Raw genomic sequence first — 25,483 nt, 5'->3', positions numbered from 1 at the left:
GTACGAGAAATTATACGGTACATAATGATTTTTGTATAAAATGGGATATATGAAATGCAATCTAATTGAAGAAAGATATATAAATATTAATTCAATAAAATAAAAATAACTAATAGTGGGTCTCATAAAATATGATTAATTATGGTTATTTTAATAAAATACTATTTATGAGTTTAATAATCGGTTTCATTTGTTTTGAAGGAAACGGTTGAAAAAGGGCAATGAATGTCATTTTTTTCAGAATTTTATTTAAATAATGATAGATATAGTAAATGGATACATAACAAGATTATAATAATAAAAATAGAAATTATAAATTTACCTATTTTCTTGCATAAGTTAAATAAATAATATTTATTTCATTTTATAATTTTTTTAATCATTCTAAAATTATTGATGATTTTTTATTTTAATTATAATAATATATAAATTGATTATTACAACTCTATTTAATTTAATTTTATTTTTAAAATTATTTTTTAATTTTTAATAAAATTAATATATTTAAAATAAATATAATTAGAAAATTAATAAAAAATATATTTTTAATATATGTAAAAATTAAAATAAATAAAAATTATAAGAAAAATCAAAGATAATGTAAGGAAGGAGAAATAAAATTTTCCTTATTTGTTGAGCGGGACTTGCTCTTCTGGGTTGCTAATTTATTTCCTGTTAGGGTTGTACTAATGTTTATTGTGCTTTTAATAAAATTTCTGGTAAAAAGGGTAAAGATATAAAATTTCCCCTTTTCATTTTGTACTTAATTCCTCGTTATGTTTATATTACAAAGTGAAAAAAACAATGGCTTATAAAAAATTCAAAAAAAAAAAAGTATAAGGCCTAAAATATTAAAAAATTTATTAATTAATTTTTTACTATTTAATTTTATAAAATAAAAAACTTATTAATTAATTTTTAAATTTTAAAAAATTCATTGAAAAGGTTTTTAAAATTATATTAAATAATTTTTTACTATTTAATTTTATAAAATAAATAACTCATTAATTATTCATTCATTTTTATAAATATGTCCATTAAATAATCTCACTCTTATATGACACTTATCATTAAAATTTAATAAAAAAAATTAATTAATAAAATTTTCAAAATTTTTGGTACATATTAATATTTTTTTTAAAATTGATAAATTAATTAATAATTTTTTCTCTAATTAAAATCCAGGGGCTTAATAAATAAAAAGCTACAAATGAAGGGACCTCCAGATAGTTTTAGCCTAAATTCGTCGCAGGAAAGTTTCCAAACATGGCTCAAAAGGAAGGTGGATGTTCCGCATTCTATTGAATCCTACACCTTTAAACACGTGCTCCTCACAAACATCAACTTGCCTCTTCTTCTGCTGAACCCCTCTCAGCCGTCCGTTCCACTCAAGAGAACAAACCCTATACTATATCGAATCAAATTCCACATTTCCACTTCAAAAGGAACGGCGGAGGCTTTTTTGTCCTTTTCCCATTCTCGCTTTCTCTGAAAATCTCCTCCAATTTTCTGTCTCCGAATTTAACAAAGGTCCTTTAAGGTTTGTTTGGTTTCCCGGAAAACTCACCACTATGAATTTTATAGTTTGCTTATGAACCTTTGGATTTCTTGTTGTCTGATTTATTATTTAATGCCTTGTTTTTTTTTCTCTTTCTTTTTCTTCCCTTTTGATTTCGACTGTGTAGTCTTAGGGCTTAGCAAATGGCGGATGAGAAGACGATCATAAACGGTGTTGCTTCAGAGACTGATGATCGGGCTGCGGAGAGCTTCAACGATGTCGATCAGCGGGTGAACGAAGCCAAGCTGACGCAAAAAATCGAAGCCTTAGAGAAGGAGAAGTTATCCCTGTCCAATGAAAACGAAGAAATCAAAGATCAGATGCTGCAATTGAGGGCGGATATCGAATTATTGAGATCTGCAGAGTCGGAGTTGAAACTCAGGCTGCAAGCAATGGGGAAAGAGATGGAGGTGTCGGAGGAGAGGAAGAGAGCGTTGGAATTCATTTCTAAGAGAGCTGTGCAGCTCGAGACTGAGGTCTCCAGGCTCCAACATGATCTGATTACATCGATGAGCGAAGGTGAGGAGGCGAATACAGAAATTTCGAAGCTGAAGAGGGTGCTGGGAGAAAAGGAAGTGAAGCTTGAGGAGTTGAAGAAAGAGAAAATGGATTCAGAAAAGAAGGTTAAGGAACTGGAAAAAAAGATTGGGGTTTTGGAAGTGAAAGAAATCGAGGAAAGGAATAAGAGAGTGAGGATTGAGGAGGAAATGAGAGACAAATTAAGTGACAAAGAGAAAGAGATGTTTTATTATAAGAATAGATTCATGGTGCTGGAGGAGGAGGTGGCAAGGAAGGAGGAATTGGAGGAGAAATTGAAAGCCTCGGAGGAGAAGGTGAGGGAAATAGAAGAGAAGATGGTAGAGCTACAGAAGAAGGTGGAGGAAGCAGAAAAGGTGAATGGTAGAGTGAAGGAGAGGACTGTAAGGGCTATTAATGGCATTCAAATCGAGGGCATGGATAAGGAGTCTAAGGGGTTGAAGGTGCAATGGCCGGTGCTTGCTGTGGGTTCGACCGGTGCCATCGCTGCCGCAGCTGCTGTGGTTTATATTTGCTATGCTAGGCGGACGTAATTCAGAGGTTAGGATTTGTTCAACACCCAAATAAAAAGGAAAAAAAAAAAAAGGAAAAAGAGAAGGAAAAGTTTTTTTTTTTTTTTTTATATTTTATATGTGGGTTGTCATTTTGCCTGGCTTGTTTTCGAGCTTACTAAGGTTAGTGCCGTAGTGGTTACACTAATTTCTGGCGTGTTTTTGAAGTTTAAAGGTGCAGTTGTTTGTTTTTGTTTTTGGGAATACTAAATTATTCAATATACTTGGAGAGTTAGAGGAGTTACTTGTATCGGTTTAGATGCAGCTATCAGGCACTATACTTACCTGCCTAAATATGTGCGAGTTCTTTTAGTTAAGATATGCTGCATACAGAACTTTTCCCGAGTTCTTCAATACGTCTTTGCATCATTGAGTAATCCAGAAGATATAAAAACATGTGTTAGGGAATGTTTCTTCAGCGTTGTTGAATGTTATGTTTGTGTAATAAGCATCACATCACATACCTTTTTTCTTCTTTTCGTTTTTTTGGTGTGTGGGTGTATTGTGTGTTCATTTGTGCTTCTTATATCACTATGCCATTAAAAGCAGTGACTTAACTGTTTTACCATGTCACTCCATTATTTTCCTGTTGCTTGGTTGATCTGTTGGGAATTCTTATTAAATGCCTTTGTGCATGACATTATTATATCTATGTAATATATTAGGTGATTGGTTTTTAAAATCTCCAAGGGAAGACTTTCTTTGGCATTGCTTATTTTCGTGGCTAGATGCTTGAAACTGATAGCATACAAGGAATAATAGAATTCTGTTCCCAGATGATTGGTTTTATATGGTGATATGGTGATTCTTGATTGCTTGTTGAACAGGAACCTTGTCAATCGCATAGGAAACCATTTGATATCATCAAAGTCTAGATTATTTCAGTTCTATACACGTCTTTCTGCTTCCTAGTTGTACTGTCACATTAACGTCAAATTTGCTGTCTAGTTGTGCGTTGATTTGTAGTTTTTGCTCGATTAGACTTGTGGGGATTAATAAGCGATAACCTTTGGAAAAAGTTAGGCAGTAGCCTAAATAATAAGTTTCTTTTCTCTCTAGTTTTTGAGAGAACATTTTCTCTCGAATCTCGTTGTCTCCTCCCCTCTCAACCCAACTGAGCTGACGTTTTCCCATTCGGCTTCCCCTTCCTTTTGGGCAGAAGAGGTGTGTTTTGGTGTAGATAGTGGTGTTGGATCACCGAAGTTGGTGCCCTCTTCTTGTTCTGGTGGTGTTTTCTATTTTCTTTTTTGTCAGTTGGTGTCTTCAGTCTTGCAGATCTGGGATTTTACCTGTTAGACGGCTTTCTAGAGATGATTTGGGGCCGAGGTTCGTGATGGTTTGTGTTCAGCTTTTTTGCTCGGTTGGGGCTCCTTGCGTGTGTGATGGTAGTCACTCCCAGAGAAAACGGCCAAGCCGTCTGATATTTTGTTTCCCTCAGGCTAAGAGTGATGCCAGAGTTGGTTTACAATTAAAGCGTAGTTGGATCTCTTGGGATCCTAGTAAAGCTGCAAGCCTCTTCTGTTTTGCCGCTGATGGAGTATCCAGGTGGTTAGCCATTCTCAAAGTTGCTGTGTAGATGGAAATTTAGTTGGGCTAGTTTGGGTGATGTTGCATTCGTGGCGTCGCACAGGTTAGGGATCAAACGAAGGGTTTCCCTGTGGCTGTTGGTTCCATTACGGGTAGGGCTGGATTGTTGGTTAGGCTGCACTAGGTTGGATAGGGCGTTTGGATGAAAGACTTTGGTTATGTGTGGGACCATTCCTATCCTATGTAATCCTTGCCCTATTATAGGCTTAGCAATGCATTTAATTTGCTGATTAAAAAAAAGGGATTTATTTTGCTTATAAAATGTGTTTATAAATATTATTAACAATTGGCCTATTTATTCAAAAAAATTCAAATTGTATGAGTTTTCACTAGTTTAAATTTTTAATTTTAAAATATAGTTTAAATTTTGAATTTTGAAATAGGGTTTTCATATTTATAGTTTAAATTTTTAATTTTAAATAAAAAAGTTTTAATTTTTAAATTTATTGTAATTGTAGTAATTTTTTAAATTAATTTTAATTAAATTTAAATTATATATTATTATTTTTATTAAAAAATAATTTGATTAATTGAAATTAAATTTTAATTAAAATATTAAATTTTTAATTACATGAAAATTTTAAATTATGTAATTAAAATATTTAATTATTTCATATTTAAATAAGAGTTTTAATGGAAGATTTTAGGTAATAAGAAATTTAAAATTTTAATTAAAGTTTAATTTAAATTAATCAAATTATTTATATGATAAAAATAATAATATATGGTTAATTTAAATATAATTAAAATTAATTTAAAAAGTTGCTACAATTATAATGAATTTAAAAATTGAAAATTTTTATTTAAAATTAAAAGGTTAGATTATAGATATTTATAGACTTATAAAGTTTGAATATTTTTAAGTCAATAGACTTTAAGACATTATTTTTTGACGAAGTGAAAACTAAATTATCTTAATAGTATTTTTTTTTAAAGAAAAGGACAATATTAATTCCGTTTTACTAAACTTTTTCAACATTTAAATATATAGTATGTTCTATTTTATCATTTGGACAGATTTAGGAAATGTTAGTTAAACATATCAATTGCTTGAATTAATTTTTCAAGTGATTTTATTAAACATTTTTTTTCTATATGTATATTTTACGCATAAATTAAACGCTCTCTAAGGTTTGATTGTTGTTAATCTATAATTACCTTTATGATGAGCAAGGAGAAATATATTTTCTGCTATAAAATTTGGCAATTATTATTACAATTAACCTTTATTTGAATGTTATAATCTTATTTAATTTAATTTAATTTTTAATGCAATCTCTTATTAATTGTTTATTTATTTTTTCAATTAAAAATTTAAATCATCTCTTAATATTTAATTCAAATTATATGTTATTAATATGGTTGTATTGTTTTTATAAATTTTAATGTATTCATTTTATAATAAAAATGGGTAAATTTGTTTTGTTACATTTCTCATGGATAACTTCAGATTTCCCTGCAAACACATACCTTAACGTAGTTGGAAAAAGTCAAATCTATTCCAACTTGTTTTATTTAATTCCAATGTTGGAATGACTATTGGGGCCATTGACAAGTCCACTCTTTCTAGAAAGGGTTGGGGTCCCATCTCCCAAATTCACTCTGGCTTACAGAGGAAGTTCCACGGCGAAGACCTCTTATATGTGTAATATGTCTGCATAAAACCTCAGACAACACATCCAACAACCAAGAATCAACCCAAACCAAAGTGAAGATTGAAGAAGCCATGTCCAGACTTCCCCCTCAACTCCCCCTTGAAATCTTCATCGACATCCTTTCGAGGCTCCCTGTTAAACCTCTGCTACGTTTCAAGTCTGTATGCAAGTCTTGGCGTTCTTTGATCTCCAATAATCCTGAATTCGCCAAGTTTCACCTTGAACGTGCTAAGCAAGACACCAGTGATAGCTGCCACAGGCTCTTTCTGGCGACTTTTCCGTTACAGTCCATAGATCTCCAAGCTTACTGTGATGGCGATGACAGTACAGCAACTAGAGAGCTCAGTTATCCATTGAGGAGTGAAAGTGAACTCAGTTTCGTGGGATCTTGCAATGGCCTGATTGCTGCAGTTCTTGACTCTAACCCACAAATCATTGTGTGGAATCCTTCTACTGGACAATCCAGGGAATTATCAATGCCCAGTTGCTGTTTTCCAGATGATAAGCTCTTTTCGGGATTTGGATATGAATCTCACCTTGATGATTACAAAGTAGTAAGAGGTTCCATCTCTGCTTCGAGTTCTGAAGTTGAAATGGAGGTCTTTAACTTGAAAGGTAATGAGTGGAGAAGAAAAACAAATCTCCATTGTAGTGCTGCTTTCACGGGATCAGCTACTTATCTAAATGGGGTTCTGCATTGGCTGGTTGAGGAAAAGTATCCAAACAGAAGATATCTGATCGTTTCGTTTGATTTGGCAGAGGAGAAATTCCTAGAAATGGTAACAGTGCCAGATCATATTTCTCAAAACTCTCACTTGGATTTAAAAGTTCTAAGGGGATTCCTTTGCGCCTGTAATGGGACTTACGATCCATATTACGAGGCTTGGATAATGAAGGGATATGGCCCTGAAGCTTCTTGGACTAGATTGTTTAGTTTCTGCAGTGACCCATTACCAGGATGTAAATATTGGCTTCAGGTGTTATGGGCTGCAAAGAATGGTAATATTGTGCTTGATTATGAAGGATGGGAATTAGTTGTTTTTAATCCTGAAGAAAAGACTGTAAAACAATTTACAGTACCCAATGAATGGGATTGCTTTGAAGCAACTACATACATAGAAAGCCTTGTCTCCCCAAATGCTGCAGTGGAGGCCGGTAATTAAAATGGAGAGAACAAGCAACAGAATGAAGCAATCGACACAGATTATATTAGTATTAGTAACCTTCCTGTCTTTGGGATCCTTAATGATTCCATTACAAGTAAACTAATTTCATTGTTTTCTTTAAAAAAAATTTCTATAGTAAATGCAATACTGAAGAACTTATCTCCATCAACATTTCATTCAATGGAAATCCAACTGAATAAATATTATGCTTTGAGGAGTCTCCAAACTACACATTTTAAGTCAAAACACAGATAACAATAAAGAAACAGCCGGAGACCCAAGGATCTTCAGGCTTTAGACTATAAAGCGCTGTAATGAAGCAAAACTCATGGCATCTCAATCTCTTTTAACTTTCAGGTGGACGGATCAACGACATAGTGGCAAACCTTGGGTTGCCACAACAACAAAATTAGACTTTAACATCATTTGCACATAAGGTTAATACAATAGATGACATCAAGTTAAATTAGATATCAATTCTCTCGCCATCTCAAGTGTAGATTTCAGAAAAACATAATTTAAAGATACAATTAATAATCAGAATTTTTATGTTTGGTGGAGAGAGTAAATCCAAAATAAACAACTCAAGTGGGGCAGGAGAGCACGCTCAAAACAACATAAGCAAAGGTGAGAGCTATATTTTGCTAATATACTTTATTAATTATTACTATTTGATTTATTCGCCCTTTACTGAATAAAAAAAAATCAAATTAAAAAAAATAAAGATATGTTCTATTCCTTTTTTTTTTTTTTTTGTAAAAATAAGAAAATTCATTAAAGTCATTAACTTGGCAAGAATGAGAATACAAAATTCATCTGGAGAAAAGAATTGCAAGACACCAGCGACAGCCGCCACAGGCTCTTTCTCGCGACTTTTCCCTTACAGTCCATAGATCTCCAAGCTTACTGTGATGGCGATGACAGTACAGCAACTAGAGAGCTCGGTTATCCTGTGAGGAGCGGAAGTGAACTCCGTTTCGTGGGATCTTGCAACGGCCTGATTGCTGCAGTTTTGGACTCTAACCCACAAATCATTATGTGGAATCCGTCTACCTGGGAATCCGGGGAATTGGCAATGCCCAGTTGCTGTTTTCCAGACGATAAGTTCACCTTGATGATTACAAAATAGTACGAGGTTCCATCTCTGCTTCGAGTTCTGAAGTTGAAATGGAGGTCTTTAACTTGAAAGGTAATGAGTGGAGAAGAATACCAAATCTCCATTGTAGTGCTGCTTTCATGGGCCCAGCTACTCATCTAAATGGAATTCTGCATTGGCTGGTTGAGGAGAGTTATCCGGACAGAAGGTTTGTGATCGTTTCATTTGATTTGGCAGAGGAGAAATTCCTAGAAATGGTAACAGTGCCATATCATATTTCTCAAAACTGGCAATTGAATTTAAATGTTCTAAAGGGATTCCTTTGTGTCTGTAATGGGACTTATGATCCATATTACGAGGCTTGGATAATGAAGGGATATGGCCCTGAGGCTTCCTGGACTAGATTGTTCAGTTTCTGCAGCGACCCATTACCAGGATGTAAATATTGTCTTCAGGTGCTATGGTTTGCAAAGAATGGTAATTTTCTGCTGGCTTTTGATGGATGGGAATTAGTTCTGTTCAATCCTGAAGAAGAGATTGTAAAAGAATTTACAGTACCCAATGGGTGGGATTACTATGAAGCAACTGCATACATAGAAAGCCTTGTTTCCCCAAATGCTGGAGTTGAGGCCCAGAGTGGCAGGGTTACAGTGTAAGTAAAATGGAGTCTGATTCCTTGCAAGTAAATGAACTTCATTTGTTTCCTTTTTATTCTACAGCATATGCAAAACTGGATAACTTGAATTCAGAAATTTAATAAAAAAGAACATGTGATACTATAATCTCTATCAAAACAATAGAAATCCAATATCCCAAATTAGATTACAAAGAGATCATACTTGAACTGTTTAACCACACAAACACACCAAACAAAGGACAAACACAAGGTATGGAAAATTTTAGAAACCAAACAATCCATTATGCTTTGTGAGCTTCATAGCTTAGTAGCAGTCTGAAGCTATGCCTCATATCTGCATTACACAAAGGGAAAAGAAAATAAATATTGGGCATTTTATGTTTGGAAAAATTAAAAATGAAAAGAGAGAATTGAATTCCGTAACCAGAAAGAAATGGAATGAATTTATTCTTAATGGAGTTTGCTTACCTTGAGTCGCCTATTTGAGCGCCAGAGAGTATCAAACCAGCCAAAGCAATTTCTCCAAGATGCAGCTTGCAGGCTGCGCTGGTTCTGAGGTGTAACAGACTGCAATGGAATTCAAACTCATCAGACGAAAATCTAAGGCTAAAATTAAGGTGTAAAAAAAGGGTAAATGAATCTCAATCGTTGGATCGCGGAGAATGATACTGACAGGATTTTCTGTGGTCTCAGGGACACCATCATTGCTTCCAATCTCAGTGGCATTCACTGATGGAATCAATGAATCGTTAACGAATTCTCTATCAACAACTCCAGAGGAGTCCCCTGTGCTATCATCCAAAGGTACAATCTTTGCTTCCTCAACTCCTTTTGGCTCCACCTCTGTTACTGGAGGAACCCCACCATTTTCATCCACAGATGGCAACACTCTCTCCTTGACTTCTTGAACTTCCGATACCACGTTTCTTGCAATTGCAGAAAAAGTATCAAAAGATGGCAGCTTTATTTTATCTTCAGATGATCCTCCATTAATCTCATCCTGAGTTGTTGATGGTGACATTATTTTGTCTGTTTCATTCAACACCTCATCTGCCGCTATTGGGGCCACCTCATCAGTCTCATTTGAAGATGGGATGATTTTCTCTTCAATTTCTTCTTGTTCCAATGCAGTGACGTCAGAATCGTTTGATTTCTCAACTGATGCTTCTACAGTAGAAGACAGTTCTTCAGGCGCAGGTTCAATAGGCTCAGCTGATTCAGCTACGACGTCACTCGTGTCTTTAGATTCTGCCTCTTCCTCAGCTTTAGATTCTGCCTCTTCCTCAGCTTTAGATTCTGCCTCTTCCTCAGCTTTAGACTCTGCCTCTTCCTCAGCTTTAGGCTCTGCCTCTTCCTCAGCTTTAGATTCCGCCTCTTCCTCTGGAGTGTTACCGCTTTCAGAATTCAGCACATCATTATTTTCTCTCTCAGACTTGGACTTGTCACCTGTAACAAAGTCTTTCACAGATTCAGCTTCATGTTTGATATCATCAAAAGCATTGGTGACTTTCTTGGTCACATCAAATGGAAACCCCTCCATCGATTATGATAAGCAGGAAACGGTGACTTCTCCTCTCAGGGAGTTTCTTTCAAGTTTCACCACTAAAAATCTCGTCAACAGGGAGTAAATAAAAGATTGGAAACAAGCGAGGAGAAGAAAAATCAGTCAGAGAAAACAAGAAAGAAAAATAGAAGAAGAAAAGAAAAATGAAGTTGAAAGGTCGGTGGAGAAGGAGGAGAATGGGAGATGGTTGTTTATGGCACTTAAAACGTTTAAAGGGAGATGATTATTTATGGTCACTGAAACGTTTTACAGTTATGAGTTACTTGTGGTGGAAGGAGGAAGCTTTGAGAGAGAGAGAGACACTGTAGAATGTTGGTTGTCTTGTCTGTGAATTGGAGCACTCACAAGACACCAGAGAAGCTCGGAAGGGTAACTCCATTACAAAACGGCTAATTACGTGAGGCGCGTTTCAAGAATTTTTTTTTTTTTTTTTTCAAAAAAAATTTATTAGTGGTAAATGATATTAAGATATATAATTAAAAATAAATAAAAAATTACTTAATTTTTTACAAAATAATTGTTCTTTTATCTAGATAACTATTAATCTTGTCGGTGTGCAAATTCATTATAAATTAATAAAATGATAGAAATATTTTTCATATGAAGTAACAGAATTTTATTACCAAAACTAATTGGTATTACTTTGTTTGAGGAATTTTGATGTAATTATTAAACTAAATTTTTTATTTTTATGTTTTAATATTATCGTTTTAATTTACAATTTATTTAAAAAGTTAATTATTAGTATTATTAAATTATTTTTTTAATTTTTCAATTAAATTAATTTAAATAAAATTTCTCCTATTTCAATATTTTTTAATTACTGTGGTATAATTAATTAAAAATACTTTATTCGATAACTTAACTAGATTTTTAATATATGTTTTTTTAAAATATAGTAAAGTAGTTTATTTATTAAAATAAATTGTTTTCAGATTTAATTCATTAGTTCAATAAATTATTATTTATTTAATTAACAGTTATTTTTATAATTATTATTTAAATACTTTTCTCATTTAAAAAATCTGCTTCCATTTTTTTAAAATTATTGATTATTCTCTAATATATTTTTTGAAAATCATTTTTCATATTCTCATGAAATTATTATCATTTTGCTATACAAACTTTAAAACTTCTAATTCAATATATTGTAGTTATTTTAAAATGTCAATAGAGTCAACTTTATATTAAAAAAAAATAGACATAAAGAATAATAGAGAGCAATCAATTCTTAAAAGAAATAGCAAGTCATAGTTTTCTTAATTACAACTCCTTAAGAAAACTTTTTTTTTTTGGAAAGAAATTCATAAGAAAACTTAGCTTACCACATGTATAGAGATAGATTAAGTTGAACTTGGCAAAAATGCATTCAACGTTTAGAAGAATGAAATTGTTTTTCTTTTTCTAACTTAACTCATATATTATTTTACACCATAATTAATTAATTTAATTGATAAACTCAAGATTTTTTTCATTAAATTTATTAATTTTATAAAATATAAAAATAATAATTTTTTTTTTTTTATTTCTTCTTTCTTTATATTCTATTTGCTAACCAACTATCAAAAGAGTAGTCCATCTATATAGGCGACTATTTTGAGAAGAGTGGATGGGAGTTTCATTATGGGTTTAAGAGGTTTCTTTGAGGTGGCTCATGAATCTGAGCTCGACTGGCTTAAGTGCTTGCTTTACGTGAGTCTCTTTATTGAGTAATGTTACATATTGAAATTGATTGCAAAGGGATCAGAATTTGAACAAATTGGTCGTCTTGAGAATAAGTTGGTTAGACTAGATCTAAAGACAAACTAGTGGATATATAAACTTCAATGTGCATCATATTGTGGAATTCTTTAGGTGGTCGGCTTGAAACTGTCTTAATACTTGTAGAGACTGATGATAAAGGTTGAGGTCAATGCCATCCACATTCCTACCCACTCGTGCCTGCAAGATTGCCTAAAACAAAATGCCGCCAGTTTAGACTAACAACACATTGAAACTAGAGAGATACACAAGTGCAGCAACACTTCAATTCAACTGCTCCAGTGTCTTACCTCATTATCAGGTTGGACAACAAGTTCACCAATGAACTGGTAAACAGAACCGATTCGAAAGCTAAGGTCTCTTAAGTGCTGAGTGTCGATCTTCAGGATTTTGTTTCCGTCGGCAATTATAGCAATGGCTGTTTCCACAGTATATTCTTGTAGCCTACAAAGGGATCTACAGATTTAAGTTTTCCAATATGTTGCAACAAAAAATATAATCAGCTAATTATGTAAAAGCATTTGCAGAACCATTCAGAATCTCCTACCAGAACATACAACACATGGTGTAATCATAAGCTCATCCACATCCAAACGATGAAGCAAAATAAGTTCATTATATTTCACATCATTGCTTTATAACCTGGCCTATAAGAAAAATTAAAAAATTTTCCAAAAAAAATCTGTAAATGAAATATGCAGAGACTTGAGAGATGATATCATGTATGACACCAAATATCAAAATATCCAGGGCTGTATGTTATGATCCATAATATAGTAATTGTTTTTGTATTGATTCTAGAGTATTCATAAACCCATGATTCCAGGACCAGTCAACATGCTTCAATCCCTCATTAAAACAATCACATAGTGAACTCTACTCAATGTCTTGGACCCTCTAGTTTTTGAGAGTGTGTAACTAAGGACACCTCAGACAGGCACAAATTTGTTTCTTCACAAATAAACCTAAAGACATTTAAATAGGGATGATTCTTGAAAAAGAAAATTACAAGTCTCACAATCCATACGTGAGATGCAATGAGCTACTGTTGTGAAGCAACGATCCCTCACGTGCCCACTGGGGCGCTGCTTACATTATCAATTGCTTAATGGCTACGACTATGATACTATAATTCATCTGATATGTGATATTTCTAGGACAAACTCTTCATAACCTCAAGATATGTATAATTTTCAGGCCATTACTGCAAGTCAGGAGCTGCTATTCCAATATTTGTGCATCAGGCACTCCCATTGAATCAACTCATTCCAACAGAGTCTAATACCAAGGGCTTCCTTGCTGTGACATTTAGCTTCTCAGAGAAAAATGCTGCCACCTATGACATGCCACAAACACCACATCACTTCCATTGCCCCTTTGCCTCAACCATCACCGCTCCATAGCCCTTTTGCCTCAACCATCACTGCCTCCATTGCTACCCATTTACCACCTTATCTTTACGATTAAATCCTCTACCTCCTCTTACATCCTGACATTACCACCATCATATCCACCTAGTTATCAGTGCCAGGTACAACTGTTAGCTACTGCAACCCTCCCAACACAAATGAAACACCATTTCATCATCATTAAAAAGCAACATAGAACCTATCATCATTGCCACCAACCTCCAGTTTCCTCACTGGACAACATTATCAACTCCTACCTCAAATAAATTCTGCTTTTGACCAACAATGGGTACTAAACGAGTTCATAGCAACTACTGCGCACACGACTCGTGTGAATTGTGATCTTCGACAAGCATAATTCAAAATCCAACAAGAGTATAAGAAAACACAAAATGGATAAACTTTTGAAGTCGAAAAGGAAATAAAGACCTAAAGAGCGATATAGTACTATGAAATCGGAAAACGAACATAGTAGGCAGAAACACTAAAATTACAAATAAATACAAAGAAACGGGCAAAAAATAAAAAAGCTTACTTTCCGGTGACTCTAAGTGAAGCTCCATTCTTAAAAAGAGGAGATGATGGGTGCAAATCATTCAAAGTCACCAATTCCCCAGATTTAATTGCAGAGAATGCCATTAAACGACCACAAACACGCTCTCAAAGACACCCAAATCCTTCCTGCGAATTAAGAACCACAAATGAAGAAATAAATGTAAATACTAACAATCGATATATCTCAATTACCAAGATCGTACTTACTTTTAGAACACCACATTATTAAAGCAAAATAAAGCCAGTAAGAAAATCTACCCGCAAACCATATTAGCATAAATCGCAAGAAACAGCAAGTAGATTTAAAGACAAATTTTACGGATGTACCTTTCACATGGGACACCTTGTATTCGTCTGCGGTGCGGAACTGAAAGCTGATAGCTTAGAAGAGGAAACGAGCACTACTGCCAGAGGACGATGGCGGTCCTTTTCCCCCCTGAAAATTTTTGCTTGGAACTTGGAGTGGGGATTTTTTTCACAAAAATTAATAAAATAAGAAGGTAAATGGAATATTTTTGACAAAAATATCAAAAATATATATATATTTTAATTTTTAGAGATTTTTATTTTTTTTATTTTGAAAAAATAGTAAAAAATTCATTTAGATAAGATAAAAATTTTAAAATCATGAAGAAATTATTGTAATTAAGAAAAACAGAAAAATGAAAAATAAATGTTGAGAATAGTAGTTTTTCCAAAAAGATTATGATCAAAGATATTCTTAGATCAATTTTTCACGCTGAAACTATGTTCTAATCTTATTAACATTGTCCCTATATTTGCCCATTCAAGAAACATAATATGGAAATGCTTTTTAGTAAAATCATAGCTGATTGGTAAAATAATATATCTGACTTTCATTTCTTATTAAATGGATAATTTTATTTTTAAATTTTGAAACTAGAAATTTACCATACTAACAGCAACTCCCAAAACCAGTTATTTGAATTCCTTTGAAAACATAATAGCCGCAACATTTGTAATGCTGTACATCTCATGTCAGGATCCTACAATTTCAACACCAATTACATGCTCCAAAACATGGATTGTTTTCCATGTCAAAAAATACTTCCACTAAACAGAAAACTCTTAACCTACTTTGCACGATCAAAATTCAATACATTCTTCCAGTATTCTCGTTCTAATCTCCTAGCAACCCATATGGAGAGGTTAATAACTCTTGCAACTATAATGAACTACAGACAACAATCAGATGTTCTCTACATGCTATACTACTGCTGCTGTTCATATATCTGCACATACGCCTCAGAAAGCGCAACCATTTGAGGAAGAGTTTCAGAAACATGCAAATCCTGCATCTCATACCTGAAAGCATAGAATATGAAAATGTTAATAGTTACTAATTCACATTCAAATCCCTATATAATGAGTTAGGAATGGGATTACCATAGCTCCTCTGATTTCCGCTGCACGAAAACTCTGTAGAATCCCTCCTTGGGTTTTCCATCATGAACAATATTCGCAATTAAATCATACTTTGAGCGCAATCTCTCATTCTCTTCAGGCATCGGCAAAGGTATGTAATCCTTCAGTTCCAAGTTCTTCACAGGAAAGTTGACTGCAATATTAACATCAATCAGCTGGTCAATATGCCACCAACACAAGTTGATTTTTTTTTCTTTTCGCTCAATTGTTAGATCCACTATACAAATGCCAAATAAAGCTCACCTAAGGTTGGATTTTTCTCAATAAAGAAGTTGTTCTTTTTAAACCGCTGCATGTGAAGTATTAGATACTGTGGCAATCTAGTGACTCGGTATTTCATCCGGGCTACATGAGGGCGGACAACTTCAGTCACCATCTCACCATCAAATTTCTTCAGTATATTGAACAGGGGAACCTCAAATAAGAGCACAAACAAAATCAGTTCCCAAGGGTTGGGGGAAAGTAAAAATAAAGGCACCAGCAGATCAAGTAATAGGTTGGAAACATAGTACTCAGAAACAAATAAAAAAATTTAACAACAATCAACTTGCAACAACTTCCCTACATTGAATTTCTTCTCAAAATCCTACAGGCTACAGACAGACTACCAAGCCAAATGCTGCTAATAAGTCAAATGCTGTTGCCATTAAAATGTAGATACACTGAGATCCGCCAGTGTCAGTTGGGTAATGATTTGACAACATTTTCCTGTGCTAAATGGTGATTTATGTAAATCTGACAACATTTTACTGTTCTAAATTGTGATTGATATAAAGTTATAACAAACGCCAAACCCAACATTTTGTCCTTGAACTTTCAAAAGGCATTTGCTCCATTAGAAACAATTGATATTATGGAATTGGTCTTTCTCAAAAGAAAGGTGTACAGCATACCTAGTGATATGCCATAAGGTTGTTGGCTTCTTAAAGTTCTTTGTGAGACTATTTTGACATGGATATTGTAAGTAACGAGTATAAAAAGCAAGTAAAGTATTGGAATAGAAGTCTCTTCATGGAGGAATAGTGATGATTTGGGTTTAAAATTAATCATTTCTAAGATGAAAGGAGCAGTACGAGGTATTGGCCAAAACAATAGCAACATCATGCTGCTTTATAAAATTAATGTAGCTCTTAATCCTCTATGTAAATTAGAATATGTCAATTGGACCAGTAATGTATCATATGCTGGTGATAATGCTCAAATTCTTTACCTTACAGAAAAATGTAAATTACAACTTTGGTTCTACGATTAAACCTTATGGTTCATCCTCATACCTAATGTGCAATCTCAAAAGTTGTGTAAGATGGAGGTCGGAAGAGTGAATGATGCAAGAGCTTTATAAAGTTCTTTATACAAGAAGCAATAGGCGGAGAGTTGATAAATGAATTTGAGAAATACCAGGGGTGGCAATGTTGGGAATAGTGATTGTTAGAATTGATCAACAGTTATGAGAAGCATTTGCATCAGGTTATTAGCAATCAGGAGCAATGGAAACAGAAATACGAAAGGGGAACTGTAGCTTGTCAATGGTATGATTTCTCAACTCTCTCTCTCTCTTCGGATTTCTCTCTCAACTGCTCTTTTATTTTCTCTTTCTTGTATTTTCTCTCTCTCTTGCATTTTCTCATCACTTTTCTCAGCAGACAAATACACTCCATTTCACTTCTACTATAATACCCGGCTAAACCCCGGCATCGGAATTCCTATTTTTCCGATGGAATCTCGGATGTCGGAAACCTCTAGAAGGGTAAAGTGTGTTTTTCTAAAATGTTTTCAGGTGTTTTAAGGTTTTAAGTAAGAAAGAAATTGAGTTTTTGAAAGAAAAGCACCAAGGAAGGAAATCCAGGTTCGGCCGCCGAACATGAACATGGTGCAGTTCAAGGAGCACCTTTGGCCCCCGAAGGTGGTCTGGCCAGCCACCTATAAAAGGCCCCATGTCCGAAAATGGGCGAGTTTTCTTCCCCATTTTCGGGCAAAGGTGAGTTCATGCCCTTCCATGGTTAGTTTTGATGTTTTCCTTCAAATCGTTCATGTTTTTGATGAGTTTTAACTTGGTTTTGAAGATTTTTGAGCAAAGAACAAAGTTTTGAAGCTTGGAGACCCCGGAGCTCGATTTCTCCCATCTCCGAGTTTGGATCGTCTCTCCTCTCGATTTTCAAGAGATAAGTGGAGATCCTACCTTTCTTTTATGTTTTTAGTTAGTTTTGTGGGGTTTGAAGGGTGTTGGATGCATGATTAGCTTAGTTATAAAAGGTTAGGGTTTATGTGAGTTTAAGGATGAAAGGCATGATTATTGTGTTGCAATGTGATGTTTGTTGGGGTATAGGATAGTTTGAGACCCCTATATGCTTGTGTACATGTTTGTGCATGTTTGGGAGTGTTGTGCTTGAGTTTGGAGGGTTTGGGAGGCAAATCGTGCATGAGAGGCTGAGTTCTGCCATTCTGGAGCCGAAGCCATGTTCGGCCGCCGAACCTGCCTGTGGTGGCATGTTTTGGCCGCCTAAACTCGCCCCCGAAAGTTGGACTTTCGGCTCTGGAGGGGAGTTTCGGCCGCCGAAGGTACCGCCGAAGGTGCATGAGTTTCTGATCTGGAAGGGACTTTCTGCCGCCGAAGGTGCATGGCTTTCGGATCTGAAAGGGAGTTCGGCCGCCGAAGGTGCCGCCGAAAGTGCCCTGTTCAGCCTTCCTTTGCATGTTTTCTATGATTGTTTTATGGTGTTTTAGGGGGGGTTTTGGGGAGATGTTTAGAGTCATGTTAGTATATGTTTGGTCCCTCATTTGAGTCCACCTGTGTAGGTTCGGACCCGAGGAACCGAGGACCCCAGCAGTGAGATAGCTGCTTCAGAGTCTTCTCAGAATCAGCCTGAGGTGAGTAGAATGGATCTTTATGTTTCAAAGTAAATAAATTTTGAGCATGTTCATGCATCACGAATGCCATGTTATATACTAGGTTGTTTGCATTAGAATTCACGAATATGATGCATTGCATTAATTATTGTTGATGTGGATGGATGTTGGATGATCCATTAGTCCTCGATGTGATATGATATGATATGGTATGGTATAGAAGTCCAGGTCGAAGCCCATTCTACGCCCCTGTCACATTGGAATGTTATGTTATGTTAAGAGAAAGTCCAGATCGAGGCCCATTCTACGCCCCTGACACTATTGGATATGTAGAGGACTATTGGTAACAAGTCCATCCTTGATGTGAATTGTTTGTAATGTGATACATTTCATAAGAGCATATGTTTTACTATATTGTTTTATTATTCTGCTCACTGGGTTCTAATAGCTCACCCCTTTCCCTTAACCCCCAGGTTTGCAGGTTCGGGATAGACCAGAAAGTCGGCAAGAGTAAAAAGTCTAAAGTATGTAATAGTTAGTTGTGGACATGAAAGATGATGTAATATAATGTATTGTAAGATATTGTATAAATTTGTATTGAGGATTAGTATTGTGCTTGACCCTAGAGTTTATGGTTAATCCCTTTTGATACATGATCTAGATGTAATGTTTTATTAATGTGATGTAAACCAAGCTTGATGTAAACCAAGCTTGATGTATGTAATGATGTCCCACTAGAGCATTTGATGAGGGCTCTTGTATGGGGTTTATGTTATGGTTATGATGCATGCTCAGGTCAAGCTTGGTGAATGAAAAAGTTTAAAATTTTTATGTAAATGTATGATCATGTATGGGATTATCAGGTATGTCAGGTTGTATGTTAGGCTTGCTACGGGTCCCGGCGACCTTAAGTCGATCTGGATCCTAGCGCCGGTAGCGGTCCGATTTCGGGTCATTACATCTACAGTGTTCCTAAGCACATATGAGTGAGGGACATAACAATCATGAGGATTTTAAAGACAATCCTAGAAAAGGTTCTATTGGCAGTACTTTCACTGACAAGTTGAAAGAACTTGAAATGGATGAATTGGGGAAGCTGATTCCTTTCTCATTTTGGGTTTTCTTTATTACGTACACATTACATAAATTTGACTTGTTTTCCCCCTTATTGTTTATTTCTCAGAGAATAATCTTGCTTGATTGTGATATTCTCTTGGATAAACCAGCTAGCTAATAGAGACAGGTCCTCTTTCGGAAATTATTCACACCAAACTGACTGAATTCATTCGTAAAAATAGCCTGCAAATCAGTTAGCCATACTGTAAACACCCCCTACTTGCAAAATCATGGCAGAATCCACATAGCGACTAAGATGAGGGAAATCATGGATGGACCCAAAATATAATTCTAATAAGACTTCCACATCATACTAAGAAAGATGATGGACAACAAGTACCTGGGGTATTATATTTTTTTCCATCACATCTTTAAATAGAGGCGGTGGTGGCAAATCTAGTCCAAGCATCAAAAATGACATTCTAGAAGTTTCTGTAACAACACCATCACGTTCATTCCCACCATCAGCACTTTGCTGAATGCCATTCTGGTCATCATTATTTTCCTTCTTATCAGCAATAGCTTTGCTAGGGATCTCTTTTACAACTTCCAGTTCCCCCTGTCATGTGTCAGATAATCACAACTGAGATAAATGATTAACTCAAGAAATAATGTAATGAACTAATTTTATTTTATACGACAAGAAATTCTTAAAGATAGAAAGAAAGAAGACGACAACCTGAAAGCACTCATAAATGATGCTGTTATTTTTCTTTGAAGTTCTAAGATCTGCATGTAGAGTATTAAGAAGCCATGCCATGAACTCCACAGGATCAGACTGCTGCCCTATGCGAAACCGTTTTTTACTGGCTTTCATAACTGCTTGGAGAAATTCATGTGGGCTCACCTGTAAATACAAAAAATCTACATGTATTCAAGAATAACAACTTCAATCACAATATCTCAAAAATATCAAACCTGTCCTTTAAAGTTCCTAGCATGCCAGATCTTCCGCGTGAGCTCTCCAAAGCGATGAACAAGAGGAGATCTGCAATGCTGATAGTTTTCGGGGATAAGGAAGAAATTTCTCAAGGGTGTAACTCTCATTAGAGACTGAATAGTGACATTGACAAAATCAGTCTCTTTAATGTTATTCAAGCCCACCTGTAGAATTCCAAAATCAAGGAACAAAGTTAGCACTGTTCAACTGCCAAAAATAGCACCTTACTACATATCCAAATTTGAACTTTGAATAGGCAAATAACTCGGGAATTATCATAAAGTGCAAATGTGTCAAAACCGGTATATACCATTCCAGGAAGGTAATCAGACCCATCAAGTGCCCTGGACCATTGTCTGTTTTTGTCAAGTTGTTCAACCTGATCCCTAGTAAACCTGCATGGAGAAAAAGCCCAAAATTTGCAACATAGTGCTAAAGAATTCTTCAGACTAGCCAGTAATATTAAATGAAAAATTGAATGTGTAAATGTCAGATATGAAACCTATTACCTACAACTATTTAACTAGTTATCAGGAGGTCAAAAAGAGAGTGGCTAAATAACATTGTGCCACCAGACAATGATAGAGCTAGACAATACTTTTTCACCCCCTGTTGGCTGTGTTGGTACAATAAAAGTACAGTGATTAAACATTTTCTTATATAGACAGATCCTATTAAAATAAACGTTGATTAAGCAATAGAAGGAAAAAAAAAACTATTAATCAGTATTCAAATAGCTAAAAAAATGAAAAAGCATATGGAAATATTCATTATTGTCGTCTGAGATTGATATACAAGTGGTAAATGCATTTATGCAAAAACCCATGAATTCCTTGCAGACGTTCTTTCATAAGTAACTGATAGTATGCAGGGGGTTTTGAGGAGTTTGTTCCCTTCTTTGGAACATCCATTACTGGTACACCAAAACCAATTATTTTTTGACTTTAAGAGTAAATCAAACTGAGAAAAAAAATTCCCTTGTAGCATCTCTCGCCACGTGATTATGAAGGTTTGATACTATCAAATATCTATGATCAATCTCCAATATCAATGCTAACAAATAGACCTAAATCCACCTCTTCATTTAAGCAAGCAAGCAGAAAATCTCAAGCAAAACAAGCAAAAAAACCATGTCCCATATGTAGTTGGCCACCCAACATCCAATAGATTCCCAATATCAAAACAACAACAGACTGAAAATGAGCACGAGTAATTGATAGAATGGAATTGGAGAGCTTTTGAAGGGGCCAACACAGAGTATAGTAAAATCAAGTAGGATCAACATTTTAAACGTGCCATAAGCCTAGAAAGCACTACTCCCTTTTTATTTTTTTGAGGGGATGAGGGGAGAAGAAATGGCCAGGTCAGCCACACAAGTGCCAGAAAAAAAATTCCATGACTAGCCATATTGCAGTATCTTAGAATTCAAATGAAAGAAGTGATTAAGATGATTTCTGTATGAAAAAATTATATAATCCACCACACACACACACACACACACAAAAAGAGAGAGAGAGAGAGAGAAAGGGGGACCGACCTTGGGTTCAAAACATGCCGTATGTCATCAAGAGATGGGTCAATAATTTCATATCCATCAGGAAGGCAGTAAACTTTCTCAGTCTGAAGATTAATGTAGACATGGTGACCTGCTTCAAGGCTATGTGTGTATGCATGAGATTTCTTCCCTCTCCCTTGGAAATATTTCCCACAAACCAAACATGCATATACATTCAGGTTTGACAAAGAGACGGAGCAAAATTTCTCGAAATCAAAATCCAACACCTGAAAACAGGAGGCATTAAAGAAGCCCAAAAAGAAAACATGTAAATAGATAAACAGTATAATCGTGTAAAGAACAACTCATATATTATAAAAAAGAAAAAATTACTATTTAGTCCCTGTGGTATAACAAAACTCATTAGTTAGTCTCTCAGTTTTAAAAAATACATTAAACATGCCTGAGATTTTAAAAAGTCAATTAATTAGTCATTTTGTTAATTTTAACAGTTAAATGTTGCATAAAAATTTTAAAAATGCCTTCAATGGGAGGAACTAATTAATAGACATTTTTACAGAACAAAGGAATCAACTAATGAGCTTTTCATCCACAGAGACTAAATAGTAAAACACTTAACAGCTAAAACTAATAAAAAAACTAATTATTATAATTTTTAAATTCTCAAGATGTTTAATGTATTTTTTAAAACCAAAAGACCATCTAATAAGTTTTCCTATACCGCTAGAACTATTTCCCTGTACCACTGGAACTAAATAGTAAAATTTCCTATAAAAAATAAATAGTTTACCTGACGATTCACTGTATCAAGATAAGGGCAGTCTTCACGAGGCTCAATTTGGCTCCTCCTGTTCTCTTGATTGGACCCTTGTCCATCACCATTGTCATCATCATCGTCATCATCTTCCTCCCCTGGATCTTGAAAGACATTCCCTACTATACCTTGTCCGTGTTTCCCAGCTCCACTGAGGTTACTATATTCTCTTCTTTCATCGTCATCTTCATCATCAACATCATTGTAGGGTACAAGTGGGTTATCCATCACCAGTGAAGGAGAATTGTGTTCAACCATTCTTTGCCTCTTTGTGGCACCTTTACCGCTCTCCATATTATTATCTTCTCTTGTTGTTTTCATTTTCTTACTCTATTCAGATGTCACTGCTCACACAAAATATGCCAGAAACTTGCTAATTAGGGGAACTCAAACTATTGAAAACTACAGCTCACAAATAAAATTATGATAATGTTACCAGGCATACAAAGCTAAGTGCCCCACTTAAGAGAAAAAAAAAAGGTACTTCAAATGAAACCATGCAGTGAATGCGAGAGTGAGAGAGGGTGCTAATTAAGGAAGTAAAATGAAAATAATTTTGTTGCTCTTCTTGATTTTGAATTGAGAAATGGGGGGGTGGGGGGAAGTGACTTCTCATTTCCTGCAATTTCTCAAGCAGCCAACAGAAGCAGACATTTCATTTGCTATTGCTATTGCTTATGAAAGAGAGAGAGAGAGAGAGAGAGAGAGAGAGAATAATTAGTATTAAACAGAAAAACAAAGTTTAAAAAATAAATCATGTTTGAAAAAAAAACAAATAAACGCAAAGACTGAAATAAATCTGAGGACCAAAGGGAAAAGCCCATGAAATTTTGCAATTTATATTTGATGAACCGTAGGAATGGCAACAGAGGGGTGACCATAAAAAAAATATCGCCAATCTGTTTACCCTTCCAAGTCCCAAACCTGATTAAAATTAATCCTTTGCTACTAGGGGGATTGGAGTGGTTAGGATACCACAAAAATTACACTCTTCCAACTGCGTACACATCCCAAACCTGCTCGAAATTAATTCTTTCAACCTATGCATTGACGCACATTGTGTACCACAAAATTTACACTGCCCATGACAAATCCTGCTTAACATTCCTACATTCCGATTACCTGTAAATGTCCCAAACCCAGATAATCACCCCACCAAAAATCTCTTTTTTTTTTCAAGCATAAATTTAATAAAGATAGTACAACAGAACCTGGAACAACCCCTCACCAAAAAATTCAATGCTGCATGAAATAAATAAATACACACACACACACAATAACATCATTCCATTTCTAAATTATAGTTGTAACAGACTGTAGCATATTCTAGCTCATCAAACAAAGCATAAAAGAAATTCATAGAAATCCTATCCTTTCCAAACATAGTTACACCGTAAACAGTTATAGCAGTAAGTGCTACGGCCTCTGGCAACCTCAAGATCACGCCCATAGGTTCCATCAGACGCCTCACATCACATCCACAAGTTTCAAACAGGAATATAATTCGGAAAGAGAGATAGGAGAGGAACCTAGGAAAAGCACCATCGTCGTGGAGAACAACCGTCTATGGAGTACCCAGGACAGAGAGTGACAATAACCGCAGTGCAGTAGTGACGGGTAGACGAAAGAGCTGAAAGAAGGAGAGAATAGCCCTAAGATCAAAACGACTTAGTTTTGGGTATCTTATTCCCTACCTTCAGGTCGAGACACTTCGGTTTTTGGCGAGATACTTCGGGGTAGGCCTTAGGCGAGAGGCGGCTCTCCAATTCCTCTATTTTAATTTAATTTTGACTTAATTGTTATTAGATTAATAATCAATATTTTTATTTTAATAATAATAATAATTGAAGGGACATCTTTTTTTTTTTTAAATAAAGGGCCATTTTAAATTTGGTCGGAATCAAATTGAAATAGACTACTCAATCCAATTAGTCTAAGTCTACATTTTATTTATATATATATATATATATTAAAAAATATAATTTATTTATTAATTTATTAATTATATTTATTTTAAATATATTAAATTTTATAAAATATTAAAAAAAATTTTACTTCCAAAAAAAAATTAAAATTAAAATAAAATTATAATAATCAGTTATAATAATTTAAAAAAATAATAATAATAAATTTAAAAAAATATATATGAACACGAAAAGAGTAATTTTTACTCTCATTGTTATTTATTAGACTTTAATGATAATTGACTGTTGCCATAGTTAATCTTTAAACTTAAATCCATTTAAATTCAATCAATTTTAATATTGGAATTACTTATATTCATTTGTAGATAGGTATGTAAAAGGAAGTTTAGAAATAAAACAAACTGAAATCTTACAAAAATTATTTTATATATCTATTTTTTTTATCACGTTCGCTTTATTCTAAATTTTAAAAAACTTTTAAAGAAATGAATAATTATTTTTAAATTTTTATGTTTGACAAAATTAATAATATAAAAATTAATTTCTCTTAAAAATTAAATTTGAATTAAAAGTAAATTTTGTTAAAATTGTTAAAATTTACTTAAAGTTATTTACATCAAAATTACTTAATTAATCTTTAAAATTTTTTTCCTATCCTTGATTTTTTTAAAATTTTAAATTTATTTCTTATTTTTAACTAATAATTGTCTATATAAGAATTATTTTAATTTTATAGTGACTATTAATATTTATACATTTATATTTTTATTTAAAATTTCTTATCTTATTTTTTTAATTTAAAA

General features: G+C 34.2%; 5 protein-coding genes across 7 annotated transcripts; 2 read left to right on the top strand and 3 right to left on the bottom strand.

Moving 5' to 3' along the window:
- The first annotated feature begins 1,322 nt into the window (after positions 1–1,322).
- On the top strand, positions 1,323–2,890 carry LOC110600433 (peroxisomal and mitochondrial division factor 2). Its single transcript, XM_021737297.2, has 2 exons — positions 1,323–1,540; positions 1,686–2,890. The coding sequence occupies exon 2, from the start codon at positions 1,702–1,704 to the stop codon at positions 2,626–2,628; it is 927 nt and encodes a 308-aa protein (XP_021592989.1). The 5' UTR covers positions 1,323–1,540; positions 1,686–1,701; the 3' UTR covers positions 2,629–2,890.
- A 2,657-nt stretch (positions 2,891–5,547) lies between these two features.
- On the top strand, positions 5,548–8,810 carry LOC110600411 (F-box/kelch-repeat protein At3g06240). Of its 2 annotated transcripts, XM_021737263.2 has the most exons (2): positions 5,548–6,449; positions 8,190–8,810. In XM_021737263.2, exons 1-2 carry the CDS (start codon positions 5,960–5,962, stop codon positions 8,804–8,806), a joined length of 1,107 nt encoding a protein of 368 aa, XP_021592955.1. In that variant the 5' UTR covers positions 5,548–5,959; the 3' UTR covers positions 8,807–8,810. The 2 variants fall into 2 exon arrangements, with proteins under 2 accessions (XP_021592955.1, XP_021592965.1); XM_021737273.2 differs by having other exon boundaries at positions 5,550–8,329.
- A 92-nt stretch (positions 8,811–8,902) lies between these two features.
- Positions 8,903–10,674, bottom strand: LOC110600422 (eukaryotic translation initiation factor 4 gamma). Its single transcript, XM_021737285.2, has 3 exons — positions 9,461–10,674; positions 9,256–9,354; positions 8,903–9,121 (listed from the first exon to the last, which is right to left on the bottom strand). The coding sequence occupies exons 1-3, from the start codon at positions 10,325–10,327 to the stop codon at positions 9,116–9,118; spliced, it is 972 nt and encodes a 323-aa protein (XP_021592977.1). The 5' UTR covers positions 10,328–10,674; the 3' UTR covers positions 8,903–9,115.
- A 1,360-nt stretch (positions 10,675–12,034) lies between these two features.
- On the bottom strand, positions 12,035–14,563 carry LOC110620671 (CST complex subunit TEN1). Of its 2 annotated transcripts, none has more exons than XM_043957864.1 (4): positions 14,404–14,563; positions 14,057–14,202; positions 12,403–12,568; positions 12,035–12,304 (listed from the first exon to the last, which is right to left on the bottom strand). In XM_043957864.1, exons 2-4 carry the CDS (start codon positions 14,158–14,160, stop codon positions 12,185–12,187), a joined length of 390 nt encoding a protein of 129 aa, XP_043813799.1. In that variant the 5' UTR covers positions 14,161–14,202; positions 14,404–14,563; the 3' UTR covers positions 12,035–12,184. The 2 variants fall into 2 exon arrangements, with proteins under 2 accessions (XP_043813799.1, XP_021620180.1); XM_021764488.2 differs by having other exon boundaries at positions 12,403–12,556.
- Positions 14,564–15,003: 440 nt separating this feature from the next.
- On the bottom strand, positions 15,004–24,500 carry LOC110600388 (U4/U6.U5 tri-snRNP-associated protein 2). The gene is made up of 10 exons (XM_021737238.2): positions 24,285–24,500; positions 22,732–23,099; positions 21,963–22,207; positions 20,736–20,820; positions 20,404–20,589; positions 20,165–20,332; positions 19,826–20,044; positions 15,766–15,937; positions 15,484–15,655; positions 15,004–15,402 (listed from the first exon to the last, which is right to left on the bottom strand). Exons 2-10 carry the CDS (start codon positions 23,074–23,076, stop codon positions 15,309–15,311), a joined length of 1,686 nt encoding a protein of 561 aa, XP_021592930.1. The 5' UTR covers positions 23,077–23,099; positions 24,285–24,500; the 3' UTR covers positions 15,004–15,308.
- Between the last annotated feature and the right edge of the window lie 983 nt (positions 24,501–25,483).

The sequence above is a fragment of the Manihot esculenta genome, chromosome 1, assembly GCF_001659605.2.
Source record: "Manihot esculenta cultivar AM560-2 chromosome 1, M.esculenta_v8, whole genome shotgun sequence".
NCBI lineage: Eukaryota > Viridiplantae > Streptophyta > Magnoliopsida > Malpighiales > Euphorbiaceae > Manihot > Manihot esculenta.
The sequence above is the reverse complement of the archived record's forward strand: the minus strand, read 5'-3'. Positions and strand labels throughout refer to the sequence as shown.

What these genes read in the sequence shown, in the direction of transcription:
- LOC110600411 (XM_021737263.2), top strand. Translation starts at nt 5,960, where the DNA reads ATGTCCAGACTTCCCCCTCAACTCCCCCTTGAAATCTTCATCGACATC. An exon ending in TGATTACAAAGTAGTAAGAG is followed by an intron (nt 6,450 to 8,189) that starts GTTCCATCTCTG and finishes AAATAGTACGAG; the next exon opens with GTTCCATCTCTGCTTCGAGT.
- LOC110600422 (XM_021737285.2), bottom strand. Translation starts at nt 10,327, where the DNA reads ATGGAGGGGTTTCCATTTGATGTGACCAAGAAAGTCACCAATGCTTTT. An exon ending in CTGAGACCACAGAAAATCCT is followed by an intron (nt 9,355 to 9,460) that starts GTCAGTATCATT and finishes ATTCCATTGCAG; the next exon opens with TCTGTTACACCTCAGAACCA.
- LOC110600388 (XM_021737238.2), bottom strand. Translation starts at nt 23,076, where the DNA reads ATGAAAACAACAAGAGAAGATAATAATATGGAGAGCGGTAAAGGTGCC. An exon ending in CGGCATGTTTTGAACCCAAG is followed by an intron (nt 20,821 to 21,962) that starts GTCGGTCCCCCT and finishes TTCTCCATGCAG; the next exon opens with GTTTACTAGGGATCAGGTTG. An exon ending in CGGAAATCAGAGGAGCTATG is followed by an intron (nt 15,403 to 15,483) that starts GTAATCCCATTC and finishes CTATGCTTTCAG; the next exon opens with GTATGAGATGCAGGATTTGC.
- LOC110620671 (XM_043957864.1), bottom strand. Translation starts at nt 14,160, where the DNA reads ATGGCATTCTCTGCAATTAAATCTGGGGAATTGGTGACTTTGAATGAT. An exon ending in TCACTTAGAGTCACCGGAAA is followed by an intron (nt 12,569 to 14,056) that starts GTAAGCTTTTTT and finishes TTAAATCTGTAG; the next exon opens with ATCCCTTTGTAGGCTACAAG. An exon ending in TTGTCCAACCTGATAATGAG is followed by an intron (nt 12,305 to 12,402) that starts GTAAGACACTGG and finishes ATTTTGTTTTAG; the next exon opens with GCAATCTTGCAGGCACGAGT.
- LOC110600433 (XM_021737297.2), top strand. Translation starts at nt 1,702, where the DNA reads ATGGCGGATGAGAAGACGATCATAAACGGTGTTGCTTCAGAGACTGAT.